The sequence below is a fragment of the Lichenostomus cassidix genome, chromosome 1 (assembly GCF_008360975.1).
Source record: "Lichenostomus cassidix isolate B80296 chromosome 1, HeHo_3.0, whole genome shotgun sequence".
Classification (NCBI taxonomy): Eukaryota; Metazoa; Chordata; class Aves; order Passeriformes; family Meliphagidae; genus Lichenostomus; species Lichenostomus cassidix.
Genome location: NC_139479.1, coordinates 109302783 through 109316067, shown reverse-complemented (window position 1 = coordinate 109316067; position 13285 = coordinate 109302783). Strand labels below are relative to the sequence as shown.

Here is a 13285-nt window from a genome sequence, read left to right as displayed (position 1 = left end):
ACTTAATTATCTCTGAATTTCACTAATTGCACTTACCTTTACAGCACACTTACCGACAGGGCTTGGCCAAGTGTTACTCTGTAACATCACTTTTGACAAACTCGGTGGATCTTCACACAGGTGCCTGATGACTGTTGTAAGGGGCAAGGAGCCTCTCTTAAAACATCAGTGTTTAATGTGTATCATGCCATGACAGGCTGGTACAGAGGCTCTGCATTCAACAAAATTATTCTCAGTATTCAATGAAATTTCAGGCAGCTTTTATAGTTTAAAAGAAACTCTGTTTGTTTCCCCTTAACAGTATTCCTTTTGAAAACAAGCAAACGAACAAAACCCCACAAAACCCCAAACCAAAAACCAACCGACCAAACCAAATACAAGCCAAATCAAACCAAAAACCCAGAGAAAAAGGGACTCTTGTTGTTTATTACTACAGCAAGTAGCAAAGAGGGCAGGTATTTTGCTGGCTGTGGATGAAAAAAAAAACTGTTAGCAGCATTTACAGGTTTAGGACTCTTTTTTTAAGGGAAGTGTGTGAGGGACATAGAAGGTTGGAGAGATAACTGTAAGAATCTACTCTCGACCAGGGAAAAACACAGAGCAAAATGCAGTTACCTCTGGGTAAATTTTTGGCTGGTAACAGAAACCAAAACAGTACTGAAACTACAGCTCAAATGAAGAAAACTATTAATTCAGGGCAGATTGCATAATTTATGTGTAATTTTTTTGGATTACGTCATTTTGCTTGGGTGCGCCATAGATTTCCAGCATACTTTGCCCTAAAAATCATGGGCTTGTGACTGAGGATAATGCAAAAATCTGCATTGTTGCTATATTTAGAAAGCTTCTTATTGCACATTAGAAATAGGTGAAGAGGACATATGTGGTTTAATGAAAAGAAGCAAGAGATAAGGACAAATCCACTGAATCCAACAGGATTCATTCACATTTTCCATAGACCTAGTTTAGGTCACAGGAAAACGCTGCCACCAGGGATGTGCAACAGCCCTGCTAAATCCTCTGCACAGAGGTACCAAACAGTGCCTCGGTTCCTGGGAATGGTTTCTTTTTCACAAACACAGACTCACTCAAGATTTCCTCTTCCCTCTGACATTTGTCCCTCTCCCTTTGAGACCAGTGGCCTCCTTGCCCTTTACAACATCAACTCAAACATGATAAGTGGTGCAGAAAACCTTGCATGAATTCTATAGCTCCTTCAAGAGGGCTAATCCACCATTTAAGTCCCACAGGCTTAAATGCTTTTTCATCACTTGACCTCTTCATAAGGATGAATTTCTCCCACAGTGAGGACGGCATCCAACAGTTGTTACTTTGTCAGTCAGGAGAAACTATAAAGCAATACACAGTAAATAGTATATAAACATCAGAGCAAAAGTGCAATTCTGTCTCACAGATTTTTTCCTTAGATTGCTGTTTAAAATCTCAGAATTAATATTCCAAGAAGAATATGATTGCAATAATTCTACTGGAAAAGGCAAAATCTGCTCAGTGAACAGTCTGCATGTACAGCCACTGGTCTAAATCAACTCCACTGCCAAACTGGCAAGAAGCAGGTAATATATAAAATGAATAGACAATTCAGAAATGTCCAACAGATAACTAAAATTGAAATTTTATTTTTTTTCAATAATATTCATCAGACAATTTTCTGACAAGACTTTTCTGAAAGATGAAGTGCAAATGGGAACCCTGTAAGAATGTTTAGAAGAATTGTACATGACATTTTTAAGCGCCACCAAGTACACATTGAATACTTTGTAAGTATATAGGCATAGCAACATGCAAGTGTCATGTACCCAACATTACAATATGCATTTTGTCTGCTTAAAGTTGTTAATGAGGAAATAAAATGAAATTAATGTGTCTTATCATCAGTGCAATATGTTTAATTCCCACAGATTCTTTTTTGTTGGTTTTTTTTACAGGTTAGTTGTTGTATTCCTGAAGCATTCAAATTTATCCTTCCCAGGGCCATAAATTTTCAGTGTAAGAGCAAAGTACACCAGAGTTCCCAGGAGAATACACTGACCATGAATAGATGAAGTTGTTATAGTCCTTTCACAAATTATGCCTTATTATTTATTCTAGGAAACTTCCTGCTGAACTGAAGGGGTTTTGTAGTTATAAAATATCTAGGCTAAAAGAAAAGGATGCACAAGGATTGCTTTATAATTCTTTTGAAAAAGAGCTAAATAGCAACTCAAACATGTGCATTAAGGACTTGAGCCTTGTTCTTTTGAAATCAATAGGCGTACTGTACTCAATTTTGATGGAAGCAGGACATATATGAATCCAGTAATCCATGAGTTCACTCTCTTGGCTCACTGTTTTGGCAGAAGCAGATGACTGTAGGTTATATTTGCATATTTCTATGAAAGCTATGTAGGGGTATAAGCAAATCTGCATTCACCGAAAAAGGACATGTGCAACTGCATATTTACTAAAATTAATCAATATGCATAGAAAGGAGAGAAAGAGGAAATGAAAAAGAAATCAGCCCACCAATTAAAGATTATCCTCCTCTTTATAATCAACATAAAGGGTTGATGATCATCCTTACAATTTTCTTTACAAGTTATTACTTCAAAACCCTTCCCTTTAAACCTATTATAGAAACCCTTCAACATTTCATTTTAGAACAAGACTGAGAAAATTAGTATGTTTAGAAGAAAATAGCATTGGTGATTTTCAGCACTATGCATAAGGGCAGGCTAAGGCTGTCTGCAGTTTGTGCTGAAACACGAGATCAGAGCTCACACATGAAACACAGCTGGCTTGACCCTGAACACAGGGAAAGTGCTAAAGTGCTGACCCCAACAGGCTTGGCTTTGCACCTGAAATCTTAAAAAAGAGAAGAAACAAAAACCCTTGAACTTTTCTTTAATAGTAGCACAGACTGCTCCTTTTAGAGGAGATACTTTTCCTACCTCCTTTCCAATTAGACTGCTGCTTTTAGCCCAGCAGAGAATCAATGATTTAAGACACAGAACGTGGAGGACAGACCCATAGTAAACACAAAAGCCATGAAGATTTTTTTTTTTTAATTTTTTTTTTCCATTTACTGCAAGGCTCTGGAAGCCCCTAGTATATAGACTCATCAAATTGGCTTCACACCTTCTGTCTGGTTGTGAGCACATTAAACATTGCTGAAGCAAATGAACACAGCTTGGCAACAGGATGATTCCTAGATGCTGGAAGAGTTCCCTTAAGGGCTGCTGGAAGCGCACAAGGCTTGGAGCATCCTGAGGATGTGGAGTGATACAGAAGTGTGCTGTTCAACCATGTTTGTACCCTTATTTTCTCCTGAGTTAAAAGAAGTGCAGAGTGCTGGGTAAGATTCCTCAATAGCAAGAAGGAGCTGTGCTAGCTTCTGTTAATGCCAAGTAAACAACTCCCATGTGTTTTAGAGGCCCTAGGTCCACCCTGAAAAACCCTGTAGGAAGTCCTACTCTCAAAAGAGTTTCTACTCTGTTCTGTTGACATCAAAGGCTTCTCTATTAATTTGATTTTCTCCTGCTGTTTGCAATAGTCCTTCTCTGCTCCCCATGCATTTAGTGTTCTTAATGTAAACATGCCCTGGCAATATTATGTTTAAATAAGTAAGAGACAAGTCAGGATATCTCAACAGTATTGATATTGCATATTTAATTCAAAAGCTTGCATGTGCTTTTTAAAGTTTCTCTTCACACATGCATGCCTTACTAGGAAGAATTGTGTTGCAGTTGGATTGCACATCATTATCTAGAGCTGACTAAATATTGATGTGTTATAGCAGTTTATTTTTAAGCTGTTTGGGATGAATCCCCAGCCAGTGTAAATTGGCCCACATTTAAGGCAACAGAGTGAAGCTGATTTATACCAGCTGAGGCTGTGTCATTATGCCCTGCTAAAAGCTAAAACTAAACCAAAATTAATAAGAACAGGGCAAGAATTATGAACCCAGGCAAAACTTTTACCTATTTTTAACAGGAAAAAAAAAATACAGTGATCTCATTTCAAGACTAAAGCAAAGATTCAGTAGTATTTAAAATGTATACAAATATCTCATAGCTAGTATTTAGACTAAGAGGTAGATGTCATATTCTAGGAATAGTATAGTGTGGAATGATGCTAATGGCAGTTGCTAAATACATTTATTTGCCTGTTACACAGGACACAAAGGAGGGTGATAGCTATGGCAACCACAAGAAGGCTTACAAAATTCTTGTCTTCTTTTGCTATTCTATGTTATCTGTCTTTCGGTGCATTTCTCCCGGAAGGGCATGATGGAAAAGTGTCAAGAAGTAAAAAGATCTATAATACAAAAACTTCATGTTTACAAAATGTTAGCTTTATCATCAAAGGCATCCTCTATTCTGTAATGGAAGCATTTTGTACTTACAATTTAAGATTACCTGGCGTTACTGAGCAAGGAGCGGAAATTCCAGGTGAGGTGATTCAGCAAAATAGGGGTCAGAAGAATGCAGCTCTCTCTCTCTTTCACTCTCTCTTTCTCTGTTGTTCATGCTAAAAATACCAGGGCATATGGCAGCATATTTCAGCATCTTAACATACTAGGCTCCCTTGAGGACAGAAAAAAAGATGAAACTTGCGCTGTTGAGCCAGAAATAAGATTACAGAACAGTGTTGCCAGCCATTCAGAGTGCTGGCAGCAAAGCCATTAGAGGACTCAGTGTCTTACTTTGCCTAAAGGTGTTTCAGTGGTATTTAATGGTGCTCCAAGAAATGGAAAGCAAAGCTGGTGAGAATGAGGAGCGGCATGAAGCATTTTTATAAATCGGTTGTCATTGCAAGTAGAGGAATTACACATATTGCATTAGGATATCCACTGCTTGTCTATGGACCTTCCACTCTCCCCTTGTGACTGTCAGGGGTCACCCCCTGCTCGAAATAATCAAAATGCATATTATAATTACATGGTTTTCCAATATCCATACACAGCAAGTACAAGATACTTACATGTAAGTACACTGTATTTACCTATATTTTTGCATAGTTTTTAGTGTGTACTTTGTGCCACTTAATAAAAAGCATTACTCATCATTTTTGTCGCTGCTGTTTTTCCTTATTAGACAGCTTGTTCAATTAAAGTTGAAGTAGCTGGGATTTTTGGTATGTTCATCACAGATTACCAGTTCCTAGGAGTGCAGAGATTAGACATTTGGAGGAGTCTGGGTAAGCGGTGGGGGAAGCTGCAGTGCGAACATGAAAGTTTTAAATCACCTCCTTAATTAAGAAACGCAGTATCAGATTTAATGATGCTAATTTAATAAACTTACCTTTAATTTGAATGGAATTCTAAAGGTAAGAAGTCCATTTTCCTTTTGGTAACACTTTACAATAAGTGGCACTAAATTACACTAGAACTGCTATGTTACAGGGAATTACATGTAACTACACTGTAACTGTTGAAAGAGCTACTGTACATGTGCGTACATGGTAACTTCAGTGCTGTTACAATCATGAATTACATAATTACAGATGATTCTGTCCTTTCTTTTCATTGAAATAGTTATATATATTTATATATATATATATTATACCGCAATGAAAACACACAAGATGTTTACTTTCATGTCTCGCTTAGAAAAGTTGGTTTTCTTCGTGTTTTCCTTTAGAGAGGGAGTCTCAGTGCAAGTCGAACCATCCTTAAGTAACGTGGAAACTTTTGGAAGTGTTCTAGCTTAAACTCTGAGCCTCAAGGTAAAACATCAGGTTCCTTAAACTGTCTCTTGGTTTGTCAGATGACACTAAAAGAGTGGGATGATGCACCCCTTGTCTTCTGATGCACCGCTTCCTTGTTCAAATCATGAGAATGTTCTTGAAGCATTAAAAAGAAAAAAAAAATCTACATCAAAAAGTTTAAAAATAATCAGCAATAGACACTGTAAACAGTACACTGGCAGAAACTAGCTACCTGGTCTGGAGAAAACTACTCTGCAAGTGAGTGAGGGAGAGGATGTCACATATATTTTAGCAAAGGTGGTTCCCACTCAGAGCCTCCATTTTACACACTCGCTGGGTACCTCACACCGTAATAAAAACATTATTTTTCAGAATGGGAACTTGGGCAAAGGGAATGGACAACCGGCTTTTAGCCTACATAATGTGTAGTGTTGAGCCATGATTCTGCCTACAAAAGAAGAGGGATAACTCTTTGCACCCAGTGTAGTAATTTGGACCCGTGAAGGCCAGACAGGCCTACAAAGTGCTATCTGTGGGGAGCTTCTCACACCTGCTGGGCACAGATGCAAGGGACATCACCAGGAGCAAGAAAATGGAAGATCAGTTGGGTTAAAAATGAGCACGTTTTAATTCAAAGCCAATGAGAAAAAACCCTATTTTAATGATACAATTTAGTTATCTTTTTTTTTTTTTTTTTTGCCAAGTTGAAATGCTGTTCTAGGCCACTGGAGAATATGGTTTGAATGGTTTGAAATGGTTACCACAAGGCCAATCCTGCTTTTGAAGGTCCTACCTGACCTTGGCTGGGTAATGGTTCAAATAACAACCCTACTGTTCAAGCGAGCTGGACTTAGGAAGAATGAAGAAAGGCGTAAACACCATGCTGGTGGGGAATTCCACTCGAGCAAATAAGGCCCTTATCCAGGGAAGCACTTAGTTTTTAAGCATATGAACAGTGCCTTATACTCCAAGGGAACTTCTCTGACGCCTGAAGCTGACTATGTGCTTAAAAGCTGAGTTGAACTGGGCCCCAGGTCCTGAAATAAAACTTTGATACTGTACCATAGCTAATGGAAATTACTGCTGTGACAAGAACCCATATTTTTGGTATTAAACTGAATGACTTCCTTTGCCAGCCTTTTACGCGTGTATGTTTTGAAAGACATGAATATCTTGTAAACCTATACTAGTTTTCAATGTGTCTAGTAGCACCTACCTGGTTCTCTCAAACTACCATATTATATTAACATATTATTGCATTTTTCCACAGATGGGTATGGAGTGAACTGTAAAAACAAGCATGCAATCACATCAATGCAGACTTATTTCTTTAAAATGTCATACTGTATATGATTTATTATGTTAACACTCAACCACATCATATTATTTATGTCTGTATATTTTGAAAAAAAGTGCTGCTTTGATTGACGTCACCCTTTTTTCTTAGAAATTAACAAGATAAATGCTTCAACAAAAACAATTAAAATACTCTAATATTGTCCTTAAAAGGTTTATATTCTTCTGATAAATAATCTGTCACAGCACCTTTATCTTCCATTTTACCATACCACATGATGTCGTATTCCAAATTCTCCCTTCCCCACACAAAAATAAAATCCCAGGAGAAAGTCCTTTACAGCAGACCATCATGCTTTTATGCTTCACAAATACATCAACCAGAGAGAGAAATACTTCTTTTGTCAAAGGTGCAAAACACAGGAGCAAAACGAGCTCCAACTAGGCTAACTTGCGTTCTCCAGTGTAGATTCATTTCCAAGACCTGTTATGGCAACCTTTTCTTTTCATTGGAAGAGGAAATAAGCCGATGGGCTTACAGTGTTTTGTTGTCATATTTAAGAGCATGTGTTTTTTCAGCTGTCAATTACACAAAAAAATTTCAGAAATAATCCAAACAGAGACTTTCACTGTGGAGCTAAAAGCATGGCAGGAATTCTCTATCATTCACGGTGACATAAGTTTGTACCTCACAAAATGCATAGACAGGAATTTAATATAAAGAATTAGTCCATTTACTGTATACACAAAACATATATCTTTTGTTTTAACACTTCTATTTTTTCTTTTTTTTCTTTTTTCTTTTCTTTTTTTTTTTTTTTAATTTTTTTTTTGGCAAACCAACATAGAGAAGCAGCTCTGGAACTGCCAAATTAAAAATTGAGAATTTTAGCAACTCAATAGTACTTTTTAAGGATAGTAATCAAATGTGGTTGTAATTTAAAACCTGAGGCTGTGCACTGGTTGTTAGCTTAAAACTACCTTTCCATATAACATTGTGCTTCCATTGTATAACAAAGAAAAAAAATTAACAAGAACTAGAAAAGTTTGCTGCTGAACAGTGCTAGGACATACAGACAAAAAAATACTAATACATGTTATCTACTCAATACTGATTTGAGTCATATTCTAAAGGGATATAATGGACATTAGAAAATGCTTACTCGTGACTGACTTAGCTACTGCCAAAAAAGTTGAATATGTATCAAATAATGTTTAACTGAATTTATTATATGCACTATATACAGATACTAAAATGCCTTGCAATTGTGCCCCATGAACACATCAAATTTGAGTAGGCAGGTAAGTTCATGTTTAGCAAATAAATTATAAAAACATAAATTACTCAGAAAGTTCTCTAATCTTTGTGATCCCAAAAGTGAGTAAAAGGGAAGGACAAATTGTTTCAAAAGAAGCTCTAGTATCTAACTTTGCAGAATCTGTGTAGCTACTCAGCACGTTTTCACCACTGAAACATGGCACTGCTGTCAAGGTACCATTTAACTCATAACAAAACAAAGCAAAACAAACAAAAAATTCACTGGACTGATCTTTTTTTCCACCAAATCCAAGCATACAGGAAACTATACTAAACAGATTTTCGATTTGTGTTTCCAAGGGCATATGTTTCAAAAACGAGTTGCTTTTTGACTTATAGACAGGTATAAAATATTCTTTTTAAACTTCTAATCTCAGACTTCACATTTTCTGTAAGTAAATTAGGACATTACCTAACAGTACTTGTTATGAATTTTGCTCTATGACATACTAGTAGGGACATGATAAAAGAAAACTGGAAAAGAAAGCTGCGTAACACTTAAATATGTAGAAAACTTGGATTAAGATGATGATTAACATTGTTAAGGCTGTATATTCAAGCACTGTATGTTAAGAGAGCAGTGGATATGATTTTTAGGCAATAAGAAATGTCCTGTTTTACGCATGATACTGTAATTATAGAATGATGATGTCAACAGCTGATTGTTGGCATAAACTGGCTACTTATAGCAAGTATGTGAGTTAATAAAGATAGCAGAAGATGGCAGAAATGAATTCTGAGAAATGATAGCCAGTTTTCTCCAGCAGTCAGCCTGATAAGTAAAACTCCAAGATTCTAGCTCTGCATCTAAATGAAATACTCTTTTTTCTCTTCTGCATTGACTTGGCTGCCTTCTGCATTGATAATGGCTGTGTCGGCATCAGGTGCATCTTCAGCTCCTTTTGCTTCATTTGTTAAATACGTTCCTGTAGGAATCAGTACAAGAGAAAAGAAAAAAAGAAAAATTAGGTGGGTTTTTTTTTTTTTTAAACACTGCATTACAGGAAGTACATTTCAAACAACGCCCCAATTGTTTAATGAATGAAAAATATTTTTACACAGTTTTAGTGTACGCCATAAAGGTATGCTCAACTTTCCAATTTGCTTGAGAAACATTTGCACTGATGTTTATACTCATAAAGGCACATACACAAACTCTAGTATATCCACAATAAATTATGGAAATATTTTAATAAAATTCCATTTTATCTAACTGCAGTAACGTGCAATATATTTTTCAATTATAAAATAAGTGATAAAATCTTGGTTATTTAATGAAATAGCTATCCATCAAAAACAAAGCAATTTGGAAGAGTTAGATATTTATAAATGTGCTATTTTTTTCTTTTAATGGCCACTAATAATTTGTATTTCTGTTTTTTCTTGATCGTATCTATGCTTTAATTTTAAAGAATTGCATCATAGGAGGTTCCAATAATTACAAAATTGAGGCAGTTTTATTTACTGAACCAATTCATGTTATACTATCAAATCTATTTTTCTGCTCTGGATATGAATGAAAATAAATGTGTACAATTGTCAAATTTCCGTTTGTGAAAAGCATTATTTATGTTGGCATAAGATGTACAAGTGTTCATTCAGGAAAGTAAACCAAAAGAGACACACTTTCACTGGCTCATTAAAAATTATTCTGATTCTCTCCCATGTAGTCCAATCAAATTGAAAAGATGTTTTTATCAATTTATGTTTGCTAGGCATATGATCATCCTTTGTAAAATGAGACTTAATGAATTAATACCAACATTCACCCCTCTCTTCACTCTTTTTTTTTTTTTTTTTTTTTGAGGGGGCTGAGTAGGCAATCAGCTGAGTTTTAGCAATGGATCTACAAGCTGTACAGAGGTTAAATCTCAAGGCATGATTTTGGAACTAACTAGGTCAAAATCAAATCATAGAGAAGTCAGAAGTCAGTGTCACTCCATTCTTGTTATCTTTAGTGGCAGAGGGGACTGAAAATGAAGGGAGCAGAATTATTAAGGTGAAACCACAGAATAAAGTAAAGCTTGCCCTGGGAATGAACCCCTTATCCCAGAGGGATCATTGGTAAATTGGTTTGAAAACTCACTGCTGGCTTCTAATAATATCTTTTAAACATATACTTAAAATATTAGCACAATCTATTACAATTAAAAATTTTGTTCACTCAGTATAAATATATTCTGGTTAAAACTATGAGACCATGATGAGAACATGCAATCAAGTGTCTGGAGTTAAGAGTCAAAAACCAAGGGGCAATGTTAGCTCTTAGTCTCTCCAAATCTCTGACTTACAAGATGACCTTGGGCATGTAACTAACTCCACATCCTTTGCCTTGGCCAGTCCACTGGAAAACAGGTTAAAATTCACAGGGACTTCTCTTGCAGCTGGATTGAGAACTAAGAGTTTTTGTTCAAACCATTTAGCAGAGACAGGAAGGCAAAAGGGAACGGCACTCCCAGGTGAAATCATGCCTTGCTTCCCAAAGTGACTGAACTCCCAGAAAATCTGTCCTACCTTTATGTCTTGCCAGGTATCGACCAAGGAGAATTATAGAACATAGTGTTACAAAGACAACTACAGCCACTATTCCTCCTATAACGGCGTGGTCAGGTCCAGTGTGTCCAGCCAAAGCATTTGGATCTAGAGGGAGAGACAAAAAGCAAAAGTGGTACTACACAGACAAAAAAAATGACAGGGAAATTCACAATACCAAGTTTTATACTGATCATCCTGAAAATAGGACATTTCCCTCTTTAATATTCAGCATGGTTATTCCCACTTTTACTCCCGGTATCTTATCAACAACACGGTGCTGCTTGTATTCCCAGATTGTTAAAACCCTGAGGACATCACAGTTATGAAAAATATTACCTTATTCTTCTTTGGCAGAGGTTATTAAATAGAAAACGTTTCTAGCTTTGTCCTCGTCATTTTACAACTGAAAACCTGGACATAGCTATTTATAGAAGGAAAAACAAGGAAGTGAGAATTGGGGATCGGATAGCATCAGCAGAATAGTGTCTGCATAATACATAATTTATAGAACTGATTCTCAGTGGGGAACCCTTCTATATTCTCTTCCTCTCATTCCTATCCTCTTGCACCAGAAATAAAAAGGCAGATATAGTGCAGCCATGCCAAGTTCCTCTGCACATGGCTGAGTCTGCATGAATCTGGTGAGATAAAGGTATCAGGAAACCTGAAAGTTCATTATTCAGGCTCAAGCATCAGTTTGTGAATTGACTACAAATTCTTGATTAACATCCAGTGTGAGCAAGCTGTAATAGATATCACAGAATCACAGAATCAACCAGGATGGAAAAGACCTTTGGGATCATCAAGCCCAACCAATGACCTAACACCACCATGCCAACAAAACCATGGCACTGAGTGCCACATCCAGTCTTTCCTTAAGCACCTCAGGGAAAGTGATTCCACCCCATCTCTGGGCAGCCCATTCCAATGCCCAACCACTCTTTCTCTGAAGAACCTCTTCCTAATGTCCAACTTACACCTCCTCTGGCACAGCCTGAGGCCTCACACTGTTGTATTAGATCCCTCAATCCAACCCTCCCACCCTTCAACAGCTCAACTCTCCCCCACAACTTGGTGTCATCTGCACATTTGCAGTTGGCTCCTTTTCCTAACTCTGTGCAGAGCACTGGGAATACTGTCAGATCCGAGCATTCTCTGCTGGTCATTTGCCTGTTCTGTTGCCCGATGTGTACAAAAGTTGCAGGGAGACAGTAATGGGGAATGGCACTGCTTAGGGTGAGTAATTCTTCAGAGCTTTTAACAATGAACCAGCAACCTGTGACTGTTGACTCAACAGATATATGCAGAAGAAGGTAAAAATTCAATCTGAGGATCATGGTATGATTCCTATTATAATGAAAACGCCTCTGCTATGAAGTAATAGTAATTCTCTGAAGATGTTATTAGCATTTATTGGATACTGCAATCAGTCCACTCTCACTGCTTCAAGGGCATTTCCCTTGTAGGAGCTGTTTATGTTCTACAAATAGATTGCAAACAACTTCTTTGCTTTACAAAAGGGAAAGTCGGTAAAAATATTCACACAGGAAAGAGGGCAAGTCTGTGAAGATGATAGAAAAGCCTCTGATAATGCTGAGGAGGTACGATTCCATAACACCATGATGACATTCTGCTGACCAGGATTGTTGTGTGGCAGTAAGATGTCACCATGTACATCTGCTATGGGAATCTCATGAGGTGTAACAAGGCCAAGTGTTGGTGCAGCACCTGGGTCAGGGCAAATCCTGCTATCAATCCAGGCTGGGGGAGGAACTGATCCAGAGCAGCCTGGCTGAGAAGAACCTGGGGGTGCTGGTAGGGCTGTACTTGAGCTGGCCTTGTGCTCTTGAGGGCCACCCATGTCCCCAAGCCCTGTGTGTGACCTGCAGGAAATGCTCTTTGCCAGTGCTGGACAGGAGCAGCACAAATGTGTTTTCCCACTAAAAGCTGACTCCTGCTAGAATGCTCCCAGTAACACTGAAGAGTAAAAGGAGATATTTTAAGGGATAATATACTTCCTGATGCAGAGAATAATCCAGAGAAGGGTTAGCACAGAACTTTATCCAGAGGCGTTTTCGAAAAGCTGATTGAAGTGCACAGCCTTAGCTCAGCACCCAGACTCACAACCCATGTCCTCTGTGAGCTTTAATAAACATTACAGATGAAAATCCTCACGATACACTGAGATAAATACACCTCTGTGTTTTTATCCTCAGGTGTTTTCCTACACAGAGCCACACACTCCTTCTCTGACATACCTGATGTGACTACATGAAGTGATCTAAAGTCAGCATCAATGCAAGGTTTCCACCTATTAGTGTGGATTAATGACATTCTAATACTGCTGAAATTTTTTAACATTGAAATTAATGTAGGTATTCATTGGACTAAGAAAGTAATGGTATATTTTTAGCTGTAATCTCAACCTTG

General features: G+C 37.5%; 1 protein-coding gene across 3 annotated transcripts in view; it reads right to left on the bottom strand.

Annotated features, from left to right (window-relative positions):
• Positions 1 to 1608: 1608 nt before the first annotated feature.
• The window catches only part of CADM2 (cell adhesion molecule 2), a 558998-nt gene continuing 547321 nt past the window's right edge, over positions 1609 to 13285 (bottom strand). For all 3 annotated transcript variants that reach the window (XM_085075225.1, XM_085075236.1, XM_085075245.1), the window contains 2 exons: positions 10835 to 10960; positions 1609 to 9246 (listed from right to left, as the gene is read on the bottom strand). In XM_085075225.1, the coding sequence (XP_084931351.1) occupies positions 9128 to 9246; positions 10835 to 10960 (245 nt within the window). In that variant the 3' untranslated portion in view covers positions 1609 to 9127. The remainder of the gene's footprint in view (positions 9247 to 10834; positions 10961 to 13285) is intronic.